Raw genomic sequence first — 21900 nt, 5'->3', positions numbered from 1 at the left:
CCAGCTGTGCTGAACTCTCTCCACGTCAGTTTGCTCACCTGTATTTGAGGATAATATGGAGTATCTACTTCATAGGGCCACGGTAAAAAATCAAGCAAGTTAACATGTATAAACAACTTATGGGACAGCCTGTCACGTGGTTAGGTGCCAGATAACCGTCAGCTATGGCTATGATTTTTAACTCATTACTACCATGACTGTCTGCTGATGCTGCCTGGAGTCCTCTGTATAATAATGACCCATGCCTCTTTCTGAAAACCACAGGGTCGCCTCCCCACCAGCCCCACAGCTGCCGATGGCCTTACCGTCCTCGCTGGGGGCCCCGGGGGACGACTCCGAGTCTGAGGAGCTGCCCGGTGGGCCCCCGCCCGCCGAGGCGTTGCCCGCCGCCTCCTTCAGCCACTTCTTCCTCTTCTTGGGGGGCGGCTCGGCCTTCACCTTGGTGGGTCGGGACTTGGGCAGCCGAGAGGTGGCGGGCTGGCCCGTGGTAAGGTTCCGATCCGGCCGAATCTGCCGGCCACCCATGCCCCGCTCGCCCCGCAGCGGCCGTTCTGCGCGCGTTGCCCTCTCTTTCTCCTTTTCCTTCTCAACGGGCCGTGGTGGCGACGGCTTCGCGGGGGCAGGGGGCTCAGGCACGGCCGTGTCAGTCGTCTGCTCGGGGGGCTTCTCGGATGTCATTTTGTCAGGGTTCTCGGGCTTAGGAGGTGGTACCGGGGCCTTGGGGGGCGGTGCGGAGCTACCCCCAGCGGACATGGGACCCTTGGCCTGCCCAGAGCGCCTGGAAGGAGACATAGATGGGACTGTGCTCAGCAGCCCCCGAAACCCAAATTGTCCCCCTTGGGGTACCCCGGCCCCCACTACCTAGCCCACAGCTGAAAGCACAGACTCTTACGGGGTTGGTTTCTGTCCCCATCTCTCTGAGGCCCCCACTCTCAGGGTCTCTGCACCCCCTTCCCGACTCTTGGTTTCAAGCATTTTGTACTTTAAAATGGTTCATCTTATGTCATGTCAATATCTTAGTATGTTTCACCCCTAGGCCTGTTGGCCCCGCCTACGACCTGCCCCGCGGCCTCCAAGGTACCTGACAGGCACTGGGGGCCGGTGCCAAGGTTTCCGAGCACAGACCCTCACGTAATCCTTCTTGTTGACGTTTTCCAGGAACTTGACGTACAGGCGCTGGTACCGGTTTTTGGCGTCCCCGAAGTACCCCAAATACTACGAAAGGAAAGGAGCACGTGAAGAACTCCGTCCCCTGCAGATGGGCAGCCCAACACCCTGAACTCCCAGCCCCGCCCTGCACTACCGCAGGAGCCTGCCAGGGGGTGGAGAGCAGCTTCTGGACGCCTCTTAGACCCACAGCAAATCAGAGTCATGTGTGAGGGGGCCCCCGGCTCCCCCCGCCCCTGGCCCTCGCTCTCCTCCACAGGCTCACATTACTGGTGGCACAAAACTGTCGCTGTCCATCCTTGATCTCTGGAGTGAATTTCTGCAGCAGCGCCTTCTGGACTCGCCAGATGGGTGGGGGCTCACGCCCAGTCTGCAAGGCCAGCTGAGGAGGGGCACAGCAAGACCGCAGGGTCAACCCCCACCCCGGCCCTTCCAGACCCAATTCCTGACCTCTCTCCTCCCTCCACACCCCCTTAAGAGAAAAGATATCGTCGTCAACAAGAATCAACGAAGACCCAGCTGATGGGTATCTTTGGCATCCTGATGCGCTCAGCTCTGGGGCTGCAGCTTGAATCTTGCCCTGCCTTCCTACAGCTCACCCAACACAGAACTTCTCTGACTTGCCATGGAGTTCCCTCCCAATAAACCGAATACACCTAAATACATCATACAGCATAGCTTCGCCCAGCCTGCCTTAAGCGTTCTCAGAACACTAAGTCATCTAACACAAAACCTATTTTATAATAAACTGTAAAGTATCTCATGTAATTTATTGAATACTGGACTGAAAGTAAAAAACAGAATGGTTGTCTAGACACGGGAGGCTTGAAAGTAAAGTATATCACTTGTTTACCCTTGTGATTAACTGCGTGGCTGACCATGAACTGGAGGTTTCTGTTGCTCCCTGCTACTTGCCCACCATCACAAGAGTATCAAAGCATGTATCATTAGCCCAGCAATAGAAAAGAATTCAAAATCAAATGCATATTGCGTTTGCATCACCACCAAATTGGAAAATCCTGAACTGAACCACTGAGGACAATGTGTATTTCCAACTGGGCTGTTCATTCTATTGTTTTTCGTCTGTTTCATTGTATTGAAGTATAGTTGATTTACAATGTTGCACTAATTTCTGCTATACAGCAAAGTGACTCAGTTATACATTTTCTTTTTTATATTCTCTCCCATTATGGTTTATCACAGGATACTGAATATAGTTCCCTGTGCTATACAATGTAGTTTACCCATCCTATATACAACAGTTTACATCTGGTAATCCCAGACTCCCCATCCTTCCCTCCGCACCCCCCACCCCCTTGGCAATCACAAGTCCGCTCTCTATGTCTGTGAGTCTGTTTCTGCTTTGTAGTTAAGTTCATTCGTGTCGTATTGCAGATTCCACATCCAAGTGTTTTCACGTGGTATTCGTCTTTCTGACTTACTTCACTCAGTACGATAATCTCTAGTTCCACTCACGTTGTTACAAATAGGCTGTTCATTCTGTGCTACCAGGTTTTACTTATCATAGCTTTATGGTGTGATTGTTGTTGTCGTTCAGTCATATCCAGCTCTTTGCCACCCCATGGACTGCAGCACGCCAGGGTTCCCCGTCCTTCACCATCTCCCGGAGCTTGCTCAAACTCATGTCCATTGTGTCGTTGATGCCATCCAACCATCTCATCCTCTGTTGCCCTCTTCTCTTGCCCTCAGTCTTTCCCAGCATCAGAGTCTTTTCCAGTGACTTGGCTTTTCAAATCAGGTGGTCAAAGTACTGAAGTTTCAGCTTCAGCATCAGTCCTTCCAATGAGTATTCAGGGTTGATTTTCTTTAGGATGGACTGGATTGATCTCCTTGCAGTCCTGCAGTCCAAGGGACTCTCAAGACTCTTCTCCAGCACCACAATTTGAAAACAACAATTCTTTAGCACTCAGCCTTCTTTATGGTCCAACTCTCACATCTGTACATGACTACTGGAAAAACCATAGCTTTGACTAGATGGACCTTTGTCAGCAAAATGACGTCTCTGCTTTTTAATACTCTGTCTAGGTTTGTCATAGCTTTCCTTCCAAGGAGCAAATGCCTTTTAATTTCCTGGCTGCAGTCACTGTACAAAGTGATTTTGGAGCCCAAGAAAATAAAATCTGTCACTATTTCCACTTTTTCCCCATGTATTTGCCAGGAAGTGATGGGACCAAATACCACGATCTTAGTTTTCTGAATGTTGACTTTTAAGCCAGATTTTTCACTCCCTTCTTTCACTCTCATCAAGAGGCTCTCTAGTTCCTCTTTGCTTTCTGCCATTAGGTATCACCTGCATATCTGAGGTTGCCAATACTTCTCCTGGCAATCTCGAGTCCCACTTGTGATTCTCTCAGCCTGGCACTTCATATGATGTACTCTGCATATAAGCTAAATAAGCAGGGTGACAATATACAGCCTTGATGAACTCCTGTCTCAATTTTGAAGGAGTCTATCATTCCGTGTACAGTTCTAACTTGACCTGCATATACGTTTCTCAGGAGGCAGTTAAGGTGGTCTGGTATTCCCATCACTTTAAGAATTTTCCACAGTCTGTGGTGATCCACACACTCAAAGGCTTTAGCATAGTCAATGAAGCAGAAGTAGATATTTTTCTTGAATTCCCTTACTTTTTCTATGATCCAACAGATGTTGGCAGTTTGATCTCTGGTTCCTTTGCCTTTTCTATATCCAGTTTGTACATCTGAAAGTTCTCAGTTCACGTACTGTTTGGAGCCTAGCTTGAAGGTTTTTGAGCAATACCTTGCTAGCATATGAAATGAGCACAATTGTACAGTAGTTTAAACTTTCTTTGGAATGAAAACTGTCCTTTTCCAACCCTGCTGTTTTCTTCAAATTTGCTGACATATTGAGTGCAGCACTTTCACAGCATCATCTTTTAGGATTTTTAAATAGCTCAACTGGAATTCCATCACCTCCACTAGCTTTGTTCAGAGCGATGCTTCCTAAGGCCCACTTGACTTCACACTCCAGGATGTCTGGCTCTAGATGAGTGACTACATCATTGTGGTTATCCAGGTTATTAAGACCTTTTTTTGTATAGTTCTTCATGTATTCTTGCCACCTCTTCTTAATCTCTTCTGCTTCTGATAGGTCCTTGCTGTTTCTGTCCTTTATTGTGACCATCCTCGCATGAAATGCTCCCTTGGTATCTCCAATTTTCTTGAAGAGATCTCTGGTCTTTCCCATTCTATTGTTTTCCTGTTTCTTTGCATTGTTCACTAAGAAGGCTTTCTTATTTCTCCTTGCTATTTTCTGGAGCTCTGCATTCAGTTGATGTATCTTTCCCTTTCTCCTCCGCCTTTCGCTTCTTTTCTGTTATTTGTAAGATCTGCTCGGAGAACCACTTTGCCTTCTTCCACTTCTTTTTCTTTGGGATAGTTTTGGTCACTGTCTCTTATACAGTGTTAGGAACCTCCATCCATAGTTCTTCAAGCACTCTGTCTACCAGATCTAGTTCCCTGAATCTATTCTGGAACAAGCCATCTGCATGACTCAAGGAAAAGACAGGATCTGAGCACTCATGCACCCACCATCTTTGAGATATGGTGATGGGGACCATGGTACGGCAGAGAACAAGGCTGACAAAGCCTTTTTCGGGGTCGTCATTACAGACATAATAAGACAAGCAAAGAAACAAAACAGGGTGAAGTAGTGGCTTGTGCCTAGAAAAGACACGTGGCAGGTTACCTGAGACCATTTATTTCACCAGCCTGTCCACTGCAGGGCTGGACAGTGACACAAAGGCTCCCTAATCCACACTCCCCTTAGCATACTTAGACCCCCATCCCCAAACCCAAGGCTTATGTATCCCAGTAGGGCACTGAGAACAAAGGATGTCAGGCCCAGAATCTGATCTCAGGGAGTAAGAGGGGTACCTGGGAACCAGGCTTGGGCATAAAAAAAAATAACAGCACGAGTAATAAATGTGCTGATGGCAGGTGTCCCAGAAGCCTAGAAGGACTCTGGACTCAGGCTCAATCCACGAATGCTTCCTTGAAGAAGTGACACCTAAATGAGGCTGCGTCTCCCTTGAAGGGGCTGGCTGATGACCAGGGACTGCCAGGTAATGTGTAAGACAGCTATGGCTCTAGAAAAGAGCAACTGACAGGCATCAGTAAGTAAAGAATAAGGACACAGTGGGAAATATGCACTGGGCTTTGTGATAACCCAGAGATGAATGACGGGCAAGCCCTGGCATCCAAAGAATCCACAGTCAAGTGATAAACAGGACTCAGATGATAATGCCAATGGATTGATTATGGCTGCCCTGAGCACTAGGCTCAGGAGCAGCACGTGCTGGGATCAGTTAGTGATGTCTGCCACTGACAGCAGCTGCAGCTCAGAAGCCTGAACGCCACGTACTGGTTATCTACTCTTGGTTTTTGGTCAAATGTTTTCACATCCACGAATTTTTGTATCCTTCACATCAGCCAGGGGAACAGAAAGGAGGAGTTAAAATAACCAAATGAAAATGAGGGCCAGAGAGGTTCTTGGCTGGAATCTTATTGGAGAAAATGAGGCAGAAACGGAAAAAAAAAAAAAAAGGAGGAGGCAGGATGAGACAGGGCTGTGAACCTCTCACCCCAAGTGCTTTCCCCAAGGATACCACAGTTTTCAATCCTCACTCCTGGCTCCTCAGGTCAGAAGCCCAAAGATCAAAAAGTCTATTTCCAATCCTTTTCAAGGACTGAAAAATTGATTCACATCCTGCCTGCTCCAAAACCTTCCACCAGGGCCCCCAAAGCAGATTCCACAGTCTGGCACAGAGACTGCCTCAGTTTCCTTTCCTTTCTCCCACTCCAGGCCATCCTGGGGTGGTCCTCAAAGCTCAGCACCCAAAGCCCAGACTCTCTGACTTTCAAGTCTCTGAATATGCAGGGGCCCCTGACTAGGGGTGCCTTTTTCTCCCTCTCATTGTGGATACAATGTTCCTTGTTCCAGTTCTCAGATGTTTTTGAAAAAATCCATCAGAGCACCTCTTCCTCTGTCTCTTGCCACTGCCAATCTCCTTTCTCTAAGGAGCCAGCTATTTCTCTTAACTGGACGTGGGGCCCTCAACTCACCACATCCCGATTGGGCTTGGCTTCTTTCCCCAAACCACTCTTCCTCCCAGGATCCCACCATCCCCCAATCATCCAGGCCCTGGAGACATCCTCCTTGCCTTCTCCCCAACCAAGGTCCGTTAGTCCCAAAGCCACGTCTTTCCTTTCTTTCCCCATGTCATTCAAATCCCAGACCACACCTACTTCCCCTAAGTGGAAAGTTGCCCCACCCATGGCCCCTATTCAATAGAAGCCACAGCTGATTGGAGGAGACCTGACAAGGGCAGCCAATCAGCAGACACATCATGAAGCTCATCTTTACTTCAAATGCTGTGCTGGACCAATCAGACTGTCTTCTGGGAATCTGAATGGTGACAAAGCTGAGACAAGGGGAGTAAGCAGCAGGATATGAGTAAGGTAGAGGCACCCAGCTTGGCCATTAGCGAGAAAGCTACAGGTTCAGACACAGGGGAGTCTGTGTCACAGAACTAAGGCAGTGGACAGACTGTCAACAGGACTGCAGTTTCCCGGCCACCTCCCTGCTGGCCAGGGCAGAGAAGCAGCCAGACAACCCAGAGCAGATTCTCAAGCAGGCACCCCCTGATCTCACCCCAGCATGATCTGGACTCTGCCCACCTTCTCAGCCTCGGCTCCTGCTGTCCAGCCACTTAAGCCCTTGCTTCCATCCCAACACATCACAGAGACATGCCTCACCACAGGGCCTTTGCAGACTATTCCCTCTGCCTGGACTGCCCTCCACATACTTTTCTCCATCCAATAAACTTACATGCTCAGAGATCAGCTCCTGATAAATCTTCAACATTCCTAAGGACTGGGAGTTAATATTCTCATGCTCATTTTACAGGTGGGGAAGCTGAAGCAGAGAGGGCTGTTAACCCTACACTGTCCAGTTCAGTAAGCCCTCCCCACACGTGGCTCTTGAGCACTTGAAACACAGTTCATCTGAATCAATGTTCTGTAAGTGTAAAATACAGTCTGGATTTCAAAGACTTGGTAAACAAGAAAGACCGTAGAACAACTCACTAACTCTTCCTAAACTGTCCAGAAACTAAATATTTCAGATGTACTGGGTTAAAGAAAACCCTATGGCTAACCTCACACGTCTTTTAAAATTTTTTAAAGAAGTGTAGATGTAAGAAAATTTGAACTGAGGAACATGGCTCGTATGATTATTTCTACTGGGCTGCCCTTGTTTTACCATAAACTATGGCCAGTGGCCCATTTCTATAAATCTATGAGTTAAGAATGGTTTCTACTTTAAAAGATTGTGAAAAAGAAAATCAAAAAACAAACAAAACCAAAAGAATACCTGGCAGACACCGTAAGCAGCTTGCGAAGCTTAAAGTATTTATTATCTGTGTGCTGTGCTTAGCCACTCAGTCGTGTCTGATTCTTTGCAACCCCATGGATGATAGCCTGCCAGGCTCCTCTGTCCCTGGGATTCTCCAGGCAAGAATACTGGAGTGGGTGGTCATGCCCTGCTCCACAGGATCTTCCCAACCCAGGGATCAAGCCCAGGTCTCTAGCCTTTCACAAAAAAAGTTTGCCAAGCTCTATGTTAGAGATTTGCCCAAGATCACTGAGATGAATAACAGAAGCAAAGTTCGGTTTTGTTTTTATTTGGCTGTGTGGCCATAAGGCATGTGGGATCTGCTATCTGACCCGGGATAGAATCTGTGGCCCCTGCACTGAGAGTGTGGTGTCTTAACCGCTGGACCGCTAGGGAAGTCCCAGAAGCAAACTTTACAGGGTGCTTTCGACACGCCACCCACAGTCAGAACACCGGACAGGCTGTAAAACCTGAGTCCTCGCATTATATGAAGGAATTCTAACACAGTCAGCTCCCATTTTACAGATGAGGAAACTGAGGCTCAGGGCAGTCAAACCCTAGTCCAGCTTGAAAGTGGCACAGATTCAAGACAATGAGTTTTGCGCCAAAGCTGGGCTCTTAATAACCATGCTGCCAGCCCACCTGGAATCCAGAGACACGAACAAGTCCTCATCTGCACGAGTGGCTCAATCCTGGCGCTCTGAGTTCCCCATCAGAACACATACCCGAGTTGTATTTTAAGCATCTGAGTCCTTGGCTGGCCCCCTCCCTGCCCCATGCCAGCTGGGAGGTGGTATCAGATGGCCCTGGCTCCAATCCTGGCTTGGCACTCGCCAGCCAAATGATTCCCTCACCCTGAATGTGAATTTCCTCATCTGTATACTGAGGATGGTCAGGGTCCCAGAGTTTGGCTCATCTGGTCCAGTACTGGGTGCCCAGAGGCACTACCAGTGTTTGCTAGAATTGTAATACCCAGAGAGAACAGCTGACCCTGGTGCTGAGAGTGTGGGCTCCCAGAGCCAGTAACTGTATCCAGGTCCCAAGCTGCAAAAGCCTGGAAAAGCCACTTTAATGCTCTGAGCCTCAGTTTCCTTCCCTGTAAAAGAAGGATAGTAATCCTTATAAAGAAAGTGATTATAAAGATAAAATTTACAAGTGGGGCGATGGTTTGCATGACAATGTGAAAACACTTCATGCCACTGAATGGTACACTTAAGAATGGTTAAAACGAGGACTTCCCTGGTAGCCCAGTGGTTAAGACTCAGTGCTTCCACTGCAGGGGGTGAGTGGGTTCAATCCTTGGTCAGGGAACTAAGATCCCACATATGGTGTGGCATGGCCCCCCTCAAGGAAAAAGAATGGTTAAAATGATAAACTTCATGATATGTATCAGTTATCATGATTAAAGAAAAAAAAAACAAATTAAATCCTGAATGTGATAGATCCCGACTCCTAACCCCTGGACTTCCCTGGTGGCCCAGTGGTTAAGAATTCACCTGCCAATGCATGGGACCCGGGTTTGATCCCTGGTCCAGGAAGATCCTACATGTCACGGAGCAACTAAGCCCATGTTCCACAACTGGTGACCCTGAGCTCCAGAGCCCATGCTCCACAACAAGACAGCCACAACTAGAGAAAGCCCACGTGCAGCAAAGAAAGGCCAGTGCAACCAAAAATAAACCAAAAAAAAAAAAAATCCTATCCCCTGAGAACTGGTAGCAATTCCCATCACTGCTGTTCATTTGACATCATCGCTTGTCCCAGCTGATGGCCAAAGAGTCTCAGAAATCTTGACGTCAAATGAAACGACGTACACAGGGCACTAGCAGAGTGAGCACGTGAGGGAGGTGGGAGGACCGGGCGGGGAGGGCACTGAGACTCCAGGCATTGGGAATGGTCCCATCGCTGGAGGAGGGGTGGGGATGTGAGAGGTCACTCAAGCATTCATTCTGCTTTACCACTTACATATCTCTTGTGAATGTTCTTTTGTATGTTATCAAATACCATGATATGAAGACGATAAAACAATGGGTGAGAAGACACAGAGCCTGGGATTGTCGGGATGGGGCGAAGGAGGTAGAATGGTGGAACCTTCCTGGTGGTCCAGTGGTTAAGACTCTGCATGTCCAATACACGGAACATGGGTTTGATGCTTGGTTGGGGAACTAAGATCCCAAAACAAGAAAGGAGCAGAAAAAGAATGCCAGGATGGAAAGGAAGCAGGACCAACAAAAAGGTGATAAGGTAAAAGCTGAGTGATGGATACACACAGCCCCCCTACTCTTTATTTGCTCTGCTGCTGCTGCTGCTGCTGAGTCGCTTCAGTCGTGTCCGACTCTGTGTGACCCCAGAGACTGCAGCCCACCAGGCTCTCCCATCCCTGGGATTCTCCAGGCAAGAACACTGGCCGTGGGTTGCCATTTCCTTCTCCAGTGCATGAAAGTGAAAAGTGAAAGTGAAATCTCTCAGTCGTGTCCAACTCTTAGCCATCCCATGGACGGCAGCCTTCCACACTCCTCCATCCATGGCATTTTCCAGGCAAGAGTACTGGAGTGGGGTCTATTTGCTCTACTCTTTCCATAATAAAATAAAGTGAAAACAACATAGGAAAAAGCACATTAAGCTCATCTCCCGAAACACACTCTTAGTAACAAAGTATAATAATAGTGTCTTTCTTTATAATGAATGCATTCCACAACCTCTCTATCTGTAACTGACAAGAAACAACACCCAAGGTGAAATTAAAGTTAAGATACAAGGTTCCTGCCCCCTAGTGAATATCCAGTCAGTGACAGTAACCAACAGGAAGAATGGCTTTACTTAGCCTTTGGTCTCTTGACTAGGGCCGTCATGGCTTGCTGACCTACTGAGAACTCCTTCTAGCCCATGCCCTGTGAGAAGCACCACACAGGCATCTGAATTCACCTACCCTTATCAAAAGTCAGTCAGTCAGTCAAGTCACTCAGTCCACCACACAGGCATCTGAATTCACCTACCCTTATCAAAAGTCAGTCAGTCAAGTCACTCAGTCCACCACACAGGCATCTGAATTCATCTACCCTTATCAAAAGTCAGTCAGTCAAGTCACTCAGTCGTGTCCGACTCTTTGTGACCCCATGGATTGCAACCCACCAGGCTCCTCAGTCCATGGGATTCTCCAGGCAAGAATACTGGAGTGGGTTGCCATTTCCTTCTCCAGGGGATCTTCCCAACCCAGGGATCGAACCCAGGTCTCCCGCATTACGGGCAGACGCTTTAACCTCTGAGCCACCAGGGAAACCTTTATCAAGCACTGACATTAACCCTCTGATGCAATTACCTTATTCAATGAACAAATGACCACAGGAGAGGTCAGTACACTTTTTCTCTAAGTAGACAAGAAGTATTTTGGGATTTGTGGGTCAGCTCAGCTCTGCTGCAAATACCCCACTCTGCTATTGGATGGGAAAAGCGGCCTATGTATATGATATGTAAATAAATGGGCGGGGCCATGTGCCAATAAAATTTAATTTCCAAAACCAGGTGGGGTGGGTGTGTGGGGGTGTGTGTGTGTGTGTGTGTGTGTGTGTCATAGTGCTCCAATCCCTGTATAAAGTAACTGGAAATAGTAAATGGGCTGGTGTATATAGAGTATTTAACAGACTTCCCTGGTGTTCCAGTGGTTACGACTGCTTCCACTGCAAAGGGCACAGGCTCCATCCCTGGTCACAGAACTAAGATCCTACATGCCCTGTGGTGCGGCCAAAAAAACAAAAAAATGGGCTTAAGATGTGGCCTGACACACAGGCATTCCCAAACCATCAGCTGTGACTGTACAGGTGTGTGTTTTCAAAGGTACGGGTCAGATCAATACCTCACCTTTCCACCTGTAAGTGACAAGTAGCCTTTACAGCACCCCTCAGCTTGTGTTAGAAGCTCCCGCTTCAGCTTTGTCCCTCAGTATGACCCTAACACTCACAGCAAGAGTATGCGGAAAAACTGCCAACAATCATTTCACCCTATTTACCGCTGACATGCGCCTACACACCCGAGTAACAGCTCAGAGGCCGGGATCCTCCACACTGACCAGCGGGTCCCATCCGCCTGCCCCGCCACGGGTCTCAGGAGGTGCAGGGGGGCAGGCCCCGCCACCGCGGTACATGCAGCCCCCAGCACCGGGCCTGTCATCCAACAAGCGCTCAGCGAACGCTCCAGCAGCCGAGGCAGCAGGCTCGCTGGTCCTCCGCGACGCCGGGGCGGGGGGCTCACCTTGAGAGAAGGGATGTCCTCAGCGCGGATGACGAACTCGTCGCGCTCGCGGAAGATGCCCTCCCCGCCGCTCTCACCCGCCTCCTCGTCTGTCTCCCCGCACACGGCCGCCGTCTCCTGCTTCTTGGCCAGGTGCAGGGGCCGGGCGTCAGGTGGCTCCGGGTCCTCGGGGGACGGGGCGGCGGGCTCCTCCGGGGGCGGCGGCGGGGGCACGGCGGCCGGCTGCGGTGGTGGCAGCGGCGGCGGCGGTGGCGGTGCGGGCACGGGGGCGGGTGGCGACGGCAGGGCCGGCGGGGCGGGAGCGGGCGGTGGCGGCGGCGAGCTGGGTGCGGGGGCCACCAGCGGGGGTGGAGAGGGCAGGACTGGCGGTGGGGGCGGCGGCTGCGGTGTCGGGGCGGGAGGCGGCGAGGGCGGGGGCTTCTCCTCCAGCAGCGGGGGCTCTGGGGCGAGAAGGGCATCAGGGCTGGAGCACCCCCTCCACCCACCCCCCCACCAAACTTGTTACCTGCTGACGGTGAAAAGTCTCTCAGCCTATTCTGGGGGGGTCCTAACACAGTCCTCTTCCTGTCCTGTACCCCAACATCCCTCCTGATCAAACTGAGCTCTTCACCTAACAACCATCTCTGGCCCCAACCCCCCTCCATCTCCTTCCGATTCCTCTTCTGTTGCCCTTTCTCCTCCTTCAAAGAGGGTCCTGTCTGACCCACTCACTGTCCTCTCCCTGACCTTCAACACCCACCCCGTCCCCTGACACCCACAAGAAGCCCCCGTTCCTTTAACTCCTCTTTCCAATGTCCGAATGGGCTTCCCTGGTGGCTCAGATGGTAAATAATCCATCTGCAACGCGGGAGACCTGGGTTTGATCCTGGGTTGGGCAGATCCCTGGAGGAGGGCACGGCAACCCACTCCAGTATTCTTGCCTGGTGAATCCCCATGGACAGAGGAGCCTGGCGGGCTAAGTCCAGGGGATCACAAAGAGTCAGACATGACTGATCAACTAGGCATTCAGGCAGACACGCCACTCTGGTCCTCATCTTCGCCCGGTCTCCGCAGACCCCCAGTGTCATAGGGCAGTTCTGCATTACTCAGTGTCCCCTACCACAATGGCCAGGAGGCCTCTCTGGTCCCATCAAAGCCCCCTCCTGGCTCCCTAGCCTGGCCCCTACAAATCTTCTGGCCCTGCCCTGCCCCCCAGTCTCTGAAGAGCATTCGCCATCCCAGCACCTCTGCTCTTGTCCCTGAATGTCCCTCCCTGTGCCAACAGCCCCTCGGCCCCTTCCTTATTGCCACTCAGCTCCCCAGCAATCCTTCTGCCACACCAGCACCCCGCCCTGAAACTCCAGTGGGGATTCTGAGCCCCTGAAATGGGCTCCCAGAGTCCACTGTAGTCCAGAATTACCTTTGCTGTTTTGGGGCCCCAGTCTTGTGCTTACTTTCCATTCGTTAGTGTCCCTCCTGATTCCTGGGTCATCCCCTCTGTATATCTGTTCCTTATCTGCTCAGAGATTTCATCCTCCTCTATCCAAGCTCTCCCCTTTGCTTTCCTTTCCTCAGCCTGCTCTTCACTCTCGAATTGTCAATGCCCTCTTTCCTGTTAAACACCCATGATATTTGAAACATCCCCACCCGCCCAGCCCAACGCCTTGAGATCTCCTGACTCCTCAAACTGCTTTTGATCCATCCTTGGGTCCTTAGCCGTGAGCCTTCCTGACCCTTCCAAGGCCCTCGCTTCCTGTGATGCTCTCCCATTACAGCCGATCCAGACACTCTGCATAGAACTTGCCAGTGTTTCCTATCTCTTCCCTGATGCTTTCCTTTTAGTCTCTCACTGTCTTACTCCCCATTTCCCACCTTCCAGAAGACGTCACCATTCCGTAAGATTCCTCTGAGCACCCAAGCCTCCTCATTCACTGCTCCAAACACCCTCCCCCAAACCTCATCTCTTTCATCCCCAATGCCCCTATCAAAGCCCCTGAAATTTTGTCCAACACGCCCTCTCAGGACTGAATGCCATTCAGACCTGACTGTACCCCTAGCCTTTCCTGATGCCCCACACCCCACGATCTGACTAGTCGTTGCTGAGGCCTGTTTCTTTAACCAACCCTCTGCAAGTCTGTCTGCTCCCCCAGACCCTTTTCTGTCCTCTGTCATAAATCTCTAACCCCTAGAGATCTTCTCACATCCCATGTCCCCTCATCAGTATTAAAGGCTCTCTCCGACCCTGTCACCCACCTGTCCCCATCACTTATAACCTATGCTGACCAGTGTGTAATCTATACCATCAGACCTGAGCCCTGAATCTTGGGGAATCCCTGGCCTGCCCCCACAGACTCCCTTCCCAGCTCTTACCAGGTGTGCCACTGCTGCTGGCGGTGGGGAGCCCCGGGAGCGGGGGTGGCCCGGGGACCACAGCCTCTGCAGCCAAGGGGGGCCCATCCGGAGTGGAGGCGTCCTTAGGCCCGGCCAGCGGCGGGTCATCGAGAGCAGAGATGGCTGAGGAGATGCTCTCCTGGAGGTCCCGGTTCTTGGCAACAGAGTCTTCCTCATCGGAGGAGAAGGAGGGCAGGGTCTCCAGGTTCCGCTTCAGCTCCTCGTCCAGCCGCTTACAGGGCGAAGGGCAGCCGAGCCCCAGCCCCTCGCTCTCTGCAGCCTCCAGCGCGCCCCCCAGCCCAAAGGCGCTGGCGGGTGGGGGGTGTGGCACAGTGGGGGCGGTGGGGGGCTGGGGAGGCAGGCCCCGGGCCGGCACAGTGGGCGGCACACTCTTAGGGGGGCTGAGCGGGGGTGTCAGGCCAGCCTGGTAGAGTGGTGGATGGCGCTTGCCTGACTTGAGAAAGTCTAGGAATGAAGCCATGAAGCCGGACTTCATCTCAGGCTGCTTCTCCTCCACCTCCTTGATCTTGGCCTCAATCTTCTCCCGAGTGAGGCTGGAGTCCAGGCTGTTGTGGTCAGCTCCCGACACGGCATCACCCGAGGAGGCTCCCAGACCCTCGCCGGCCTTGGGCACAGACAGCTTGATCTAGATGTGGGGGCAGTGGGCAGTCAGAGCCCACGTGTCCCAGCCCCTAAGTTCCCTCCTCCCTCTGACTCAGGAGTCTGGGGCCCCAGGCGTCTCCCTGCTTAAGACTATGAAGTTCAAATTCTCAGCATTCTCAGCCTGCAGACCTGGAACGCAAGCCCACAGACCCTTTTGCTCAGATTCCAGAATGACAGGACTGATATTCCTCCCTCATTACTCACTGACCCCCTCCCACACGACTCAGGAACCCAGGACTCTCACAATCTATAGTCCTGCGGGACCTAAAACCTAAGAAAACAAGCACTAACTCCCAGCCTCCCTCTGGACACACAAATTTCAACTCTCAGATCTCTCCAAGCATGGAACTCTGGAGTTTGAGCCCTCTGATTCATTTTCTCCTGGGAGTTAGTTCATACCACATTCTCCATCCTGCCCAAGAACCTCAAATGTGGCCCCAACCCCCAGGCATCATGGTCCCACTCCCCCTCACCTTCAGTGGTTTCAGGGGCTCCAGCCGTGTGCCCCCTGCCTCCTCGGCCTTCCTGCCCCGGCCCCGGCCCCGGCCCCGAGGTTTCTTAGCCCCATCAGCAGGTGCGGAGGCTGAGGCTGGCCCAGCGGTGGTGGGGACCTCCAGTGGGCGAATCCGGGGTCTCCCGCGGGGCCGGGGCGGCCCATCACGCTTGGCCTTGGTGGGTTTGCGACCTCTACGCCGGGGGCCATCCGGGCCTGGGTTGGGTGGACAGAAGTCAATATCACCCAACGGGGAGAGCGCCGGGCGGGAGCGGCAGCTGGACACGAGGTCAGGCAGGCGCCGGGGGTTGAGGCGGATGTCAGCGGGCACGTCGGCTTTGTCCTCATCGGCCTCAAACTCATACTCCTGGGCATACAGTTTCTTGGGCGTCTGGAAGGGGGGGTCGCGGCGCCGCAGCAGGTGGAAAGAGGACGTCTTGAGCAGCTTCTTTGGCTTGGTAGAGCAGAAGATGGGCGAGGTCAGGCCTCCCTTGGGCTCCGAGGCAGGGGGCGGCGGTGGCGGAGGGGGAGGCGGGGGCGGGGGGGCTGCCTGGTGCGGCCCACTCTGGATCAGGCCCAGAGGCTCAGCGTTGACTGTGGAGGGCAGCTCGGGTGGCTTGTTGGGGTCCAGGCCCAGGCCCGGAGTCTCGGGGCCGGCTCCGGATGCCCGGCCAGGGCAGTAGGGCCCGTAGGGATCATAGGCAGGGGGCCCGGGGGGCGGCCCAGTGCCCGCCTTGGGATCACCCTCGTCCTCGGGCGGCCCAGCCTTGCCATAGTCATCCGCCGGCCCTCCGCCAAACATCTCCTCCATGGTGGGGAAGAAACTGCGCTCCTCGTCTTGGAGCAAGGAGTCAGGGAAGCAGATGGAGGTGAGTGGCACAAAGCGGGGGGCCTTGGTGCCTTGCGGGCTGGGGCTGCGGTAGGCACCGGAGGGATCCTTGCCCTCGGTGTTGGGTGGGCCCACACCAGTGTCACCAGGCCCAGCAGGTAGCGGCTCCAGGGCCCCCAGCAATTCTTGCATGGCACCAGGCGGCTCCAGGCTCTCCTCCGGCCGCAGACGGGGGCTGGGGGCACCAGGCTCTAGGCCATGGCTGCGGAGGTGGGCCTCAAGCTGGAGGGGCATGGGCGGTGGGGGTGGGGGAGGTGGCGGGGGCGGCTGGGGTGCCCCATCTCGGGTGGCCGGCTCAAGGAGGTGGACGCCGACTTTGGGAGCACTGGAGGAGGGGCTGGGAGCGTGGCTGAGGACCGAGGGGAGCAGCTGGGGAGGAGGGGGCGGCAGCACCAGAGGGAGGTCGGGGCCCCCTGCCTCTAGGAGGAGGCCATGGGGGGCAGACTGGGCCGACTGGGCCGTGGGTTGCGGGGGCGGAGGGCTCTTTTGGAGGAAGGCCCCCAGCTCCTTGGCACCTGCCCCATAGTGGACAACTGAGGTGGCCAGCCCCTCGGGGGTCTCGCCACCCCGTTCCGGCCCTTTCTTCTTCTCCTTCAGCCGCCCCAGGCCAAGCTCCAGGGCTGCGGTGGCACCCTCATCAAGGCTGGCGCTGGTCCGGATGACGCTCTGCAGATGGTACCGCTGGGGGTCTTCCTTGGCCAGCTCATAGGGTGTGCCTGGGGGACCCCCAGCCCCACCACTCCCCCCAAGTCCCTTGGAGGCATCTGCCGCCCCATCTTCGCCCACCAGGCCATCTGCCCCTGAGGTCCGCGGGGGGCTGGGCGCCTGGAGGAGGTGCTGAATGAGGAATTCTTCATCCTCCGTGCGCTCAGCAGGAGGCCCACCAGGGCCCGCCAGCAGCTCGGAGCCGTCCCCCTTGCCCTTGTAGCCACCTGCTCCAGCTGCATAGCTGCTGGTCCCTGGGGGTGCCAGGAACGGGGCTGAGGCCAGGACGGAGCTCAGGTATTTGCCAGGGGCTCCTGGAGAGCCGACTCCGGGTGGGCGGCCAGGGGCAGGTGGCGACTGTAGCGGGCGGATGATGTGAGAAGGGCTGGCCTCTCCGCCGCCCCCCAGGGAGCTGGGCCCCCAACCGCCTCCATGGCCCGAGAGTGCTGGGGAATGGCCAGTACTGTAGCTGAGCGAGGGGCTGGCCGTGGGCAGACCCTGGGAGTGGGCAGCTGGCCCCGGGTACGGTTCACCCTGCACCCCGTACAGCTGCCCCTGCAGCTGGTCTGGGGAATAGCTCTGACACGTGGCTAGGCCAGGAGGCGGAGGACCACTTGGGGGCTGCTGGGGACCCCCTGAGTAGCTAGGGCCTTTGCTCAAGTCCTGTGCTTGACCCCCTCCGAACCCCTGCCCATAGGCCTGGGGTCCTAGAAGCCCTTGGGGCTGACCGGGGGAATAGGCCTGGCCTCCGGCCCCTCCAGCCCCCGAGGCCTTCCCAGTGGCATAGGCTGCTGCTGGCCCACCTAGGCTCTGGCATTTGGGCGTGGCGGTTGAACGGGCTGGTGGGGGCCTACTGGCACTGCCCGCAGCTGCCCCATAACCACCTTTGCCCGTCTTGTAACCAGGCGACTGAATGATGGGGCGGTAACCTCCACCGCCACCCCCTGCCCCACCTCCTCCGGCTGCCTCAGGGCCCGCAGCCCTGCCCGATGCCCCGGCCGTGGCTCCACTGGGCCCAGCTTTGCTAGGCTCACCAGCGCCAGGCGAGGGTTCCCCACCGCCCAGCGGGCTGCAGGCCAAGTTGGCCCGATGGCCCATGGAGGCGTAGCTGCCTCCACAGCTCAGGTAGTGCTGGAGGGCATGGGCTGGGGGTGGGGGTGGGGGGGGCTGGGCACTGGCGGGCCGCTGGTAGTGCTTGATGACGGTGTCCTGGCGGGGCAGGGCCCGCTCGGAGGGCGGCGGGCCGGGGGCAGCACCCGAAAAGTTGTAGAGCTGTGGAGAGGACTGTTCAGCAGCAGCAGCAGCGGCAGCGGAAGAGGAAGCCAACAGGTTGAACTGAGTCGGGAGGTGGCGAGGAGGTGGGGGTGGGTCTGGGGGACCAGGGCGGTAAGGTGGGGTTTGGGCTGGGCCAAGACCAGCGGGCCCCAGGACACCACCCCCCGCCAGGCGCTCAAAACCTAGCGAGGAGGGCACCGTGGGTGCCTGCGAGGGCTTCAGGTGCAGCACGTCATGAGGGGACAGGAGCCCATTAGCTGGGGGACTAAATGGGGGATCCTGGAGGCTGAGGGAAGAGGGAACTGGAAAGGGGCGGCTGCCAAAGGAAGCCGGGTGCTGATAAGCCGACAGGGCGGAGGAGGATGGAAACGTGCTGGAACCGGGCAGGGCGCCTGAGATGAAGAGCTCCGTGGGGCCTGGCGTGTGCATGGCTAGGGATGAATGAGGGAGGAGACCACAGGTGAGAGTCGACCACAAGCCAGCCCCACCCTGGCCCTCCTGGGCTGGCAGCGGGCTTACCTGTTTGCCAGGAAGGACTGCGGAACTGGGAGAGGAGAGAGGAGGCAGAAGGGCCAGGCTGGGGGCCCCGGGACTCCAGGGCCGAGATGAGGTTCATGACGGAGGCGTCGGGCCCTGCTGAGCCTGCGTGATGGAGGCCAGTGTCGAAGAGTCCAGAGAGGCCTGGCAAGGGTTGGGGCGGGGGTTGAGTCAGCTAGGTGGGGGATAGGGCAAGGTTTAAAGGGGAAAAGAGCAAGCCAAAGGCAAGTTGGGTCAGGAAAGGGGGTTGGATGGAAGGTGCAGATTCAAAGAGGAGAAAGTAGGCAGAGACAAGGAGGCAGTAAGCAGGATGGAATAGGATGCAATCCTAAGGGCAGAGAGCCCAGGAGGGGAAAGGTAGACAAAGGAGTAGAAATATCCAGAAGTGAAAAAAAGTGGGAGAAACAGAGAGTTCCTACCGTCCAAGGGAGGGGAAAGGAGTTAGGCAATTCTAACAAGGAAGGGGAAGAGATGGGGTGATACTGGAGCCACTGGAAGAACCAGAGAACAAGTCGAAAGGGGTTGAGTCCAAGGGAGAGAGTCCGGATTTAAAAAAAAAAAGGGGGGGGGGGGGGATAAAGGGAAAGAGCCAACCAAGAGGGTCGTAGGGTCAAACTGGACAACAGTCTGATTGCTGATCCATTTAGGAAAGGAAGCGGCAGGATCAAAGGAGAACCAATCCGAGGTACTAGAGGCCCGGTCACAGAAGAATCAGGCAAATCTAAGGGAGGAGGGGTAGGTCCAAGAATCGGAGCCAATCAGGAAGAAAGGGAATCAGGAAGAAAGAATTCAGGGAACCAAGAGGATGGACAAATCCAGAGGGAAGGGACCGGGGTGGGCTGGAGAGGCGGAAAAGCCTGGAAGAGAAGGTGGGATTTGGGGGCTGAGAGGACCGGACCAATTGGAGCGAAAGAGGCGGGACCAGAAACGGGGGCGGACGAATCCGGCGAGAAATTGACCAGCCTCAGAACAACCAATCAGGGAAGAAGAGGCAAGGGGCGAGCCAGGACGGAGGGCACAGCCAATTAGGAAGGGTGGAACTTTCAGCAGCCAATCAGCCGCTTCGGAGGGCGGGCCAGGCGGGGCGGGACAAGGGCCGTACCTGCCGGGTGGTGGTTGGTGGCATAGCTTTGCAGTGGGTGGGGGGCCGCGTAGGCCTGGCGGTGTAAGATGTCCGTCTCGGGGTGTGAGGTCCTGGAGCTGCCATAGACCAAGCTGGGGGGTAGGGGGGGGAGGGAGGTGTTAGGGTTTCCTCCGAAGCTGCCCTCGGAGTGAGGAACTCAGCAAATCCCCCAGGGAGTTCGGGAGAATCTTCCAGCTGACTGGGGGTTATCCTCAGGAACCTTGGGCCATAAAGGAAAGACAAGGGAATCGGGGTCCCCAACTTCAAAGACGGTCCCCACTCGAGCCCCAGTAAATAGATCCCAGAGAACCTCACAGACATGCACAGGAAGGAGACAGACAGGCTGAAGAGTCAGGGAAAAGTGTCTTAAGTTGAAAACAGGGAGTTTGCTCCCAGGGCCCCCACCCTGTAGGTGACACAAAGCCCTGGGGCCAACCCCCGAGGGACGCCCCCTCTTCTTCAGACACGTAGGAACAGAGGCCCTGAACCTCACGAATGGTGCAAACCAAGCCAGGGGCAGCAGCAGATTGTTCCCCAACAGCAGGGATGGGGGAGGTGGGGAGAGGATAGGACTCCGGGAAAGTACCAGGTACAAGTGTGAACATGAACGTCGTCCATCCCCCGGGTTGAGGTTCAGATGCATGGGCCCGTGCAAGGCCAGGTATGTGTGCAAACCAGTATTCAACTCACTTGTGGGGAAAGATACAGAGTGAGGAGTCCCACATGGAAAATACTAACTCACGTGGGGTCCTGCCCTGCCAGGCTGGGAAACCCAGGTGTGTGGGGGGAGGGGGGCAGGGGGCAGGTAAAGAGTGAGGGCGTGACACGAACAGCAGAAAAGGGGCAGATTCGCAGGTGAACTGGCTGCCAGCTATGTACGCTTAGGCCCACGCTCACACACACACCACACACTGGAGAAACAGCCTCGTCTTCCTATGCAGCGGCCCCCATCCATGGCCCCGACTCAAGAGGTCAAACACTCCACTTCTCGCCATCAACTAGGATTCTCTCTGCGGGTGGGGGAGCTCAAGGGGGCGTGTCTCTGATGCCAGGACCCCCCCCTTACATACACAGAACCCCAGCTTAGGAAGGGGGCGGGGCCCCGTGCCCACTCAGCTCGCGGAATTTCTGGGGGGGCCCCCGCGTAGTGCGGCCTCGCGCAGTCCCGGAACAATAGGATCTGGGGGGGGGCGCGCCCCCCAGGTCTGCGTTCTGATTCTCTTTTCCTTCCCACCTTTGCAAGAGTAGAGCCCGGGGCGCGAGGGGGAGGGGTCAGCAAGCCGGGAATCCAAGGATGGGGGGAAATCCAGGCCTTGCTTCGCCAGTCCCTCCCACCTTCCCAAGGCCTCTCGGTCTGAAATTGTTTTGCACCCCCATTTCCCCGCTGCATCTTTCTCTTTGCATGCCGGAGCTGGCTTTGGCGGAGTTTGCAATTTGCAAACTGGGGCGGCGGCGTTGTTGCAAACCGAGGAAGGCCGCTCCCTTGCAAGCCGGAGGGGAGTTTGCGATGCACGCGTAGCCGGGCGGGCCCGGCCGTGCTGGGCCCCCACCCCTTGGCCCCTTCCTCCAGGCCACCCCCGGCTCCTTACCTAGCTTTCGCTGACCTCTCGTAACTCCATCCCGCCCCGGCGCCGAGCGGGTCCCCGAAGCCGGCGCTGGGGTAGTTCCTGTCCATGAATTGGCCGCGGTGGAAATTGGGGGAGGGGGAGGGAGGGGGGAGGGAGGGGGCGCGCGCGCGCTCTCCTCCGCCGCCTCTCCCTCCGCTGTTGCTTTTTTTTCCCCTTCTCTCTCTCTCTCTCTCTCTCTTTTTCTTTGCAGCCGCCGAAGGCCCGGGAAGGCCCCGGGCGGGGGAGGGAGGGGACAGGGGCGGAGGGGCGGGCAAGGGAGGGGGTGCAGCCGCCGAGCCAAGGAGGGGGGAAGGGGGGTTCCCCCTGGAGGGAAAGAGGGGGGAGGAGGGACCCCGCTGTCTCCGCCTTTGCCCCGGCCCTTGCAAGA

General features: G+C 55.2%; 1 protein-coding gene across 1 annotated transcript in view; it reads right to left on the bottom strand.

The window, feature by feature from the left end:
- The window catches only part of PRR12 (proline rich 12), a 29422-nt gene extending 7651 nt beyond the window's left edge, over nucleotides 1-21771 (bottom strand). Inside the window, exons 1-9 of the mRNA XM_018062794.1 lie at nucleotides 21495-21771; nucleotides 19885-19997; nucleotides 18765-18926; nucleotides 15357-18676; nucleotides 14200-14866; nucleotides 11851-12290; nucleotides 1433-1549; nucleotides 1082-1215; nucleotides 306-778 (exon numbers count right to left, since the gene is read on the bottom strand). Coding sequence (XP_017918283.1) covers nucleotides 306-778; nucleotides 1082-1215; nucleotides 1433-1549; nucleotides 11851-12290; nucleotides 14200-14866; nucleotides 15357-18676; nucleotides 18765-18926; nucleotides 19885-19997; nucleotides 21495-21580 — 5512 coding nt within the window. The 5' untranslated portion in view covers nucleotides 21581-21771. The remainder of the gene's footprint in view (nucleotides 1-305; nucleotides 779-1081; nucleotides 1216-1432; nucleotides 1550-11850; nucleotides 12291-14199; nucleotides 14867-15356; nucleotides 18677-18764; nucleotides 18927-19884; nucleotides 19998-21494) is intronic.

The sequence above is a fragment of the Capra hircus genome, chromosome 18 (genome assembly GCF_001704415.2).
Source record: "Capra hircus breed San Clemente chromosome 18, ASM170441v1, whole genome shotgun sequence".
NCBI classification, from domain to species: Eukaryota; Metazoa; Chordata; class Mammalia; order Artiodactyla; family Bovidae; genus Capra; species Capra hircus.
Note: the sequence above shows the minus strand (reverse complement) of the source record. Positions and strands in the feature narration are given on the sequence as shown.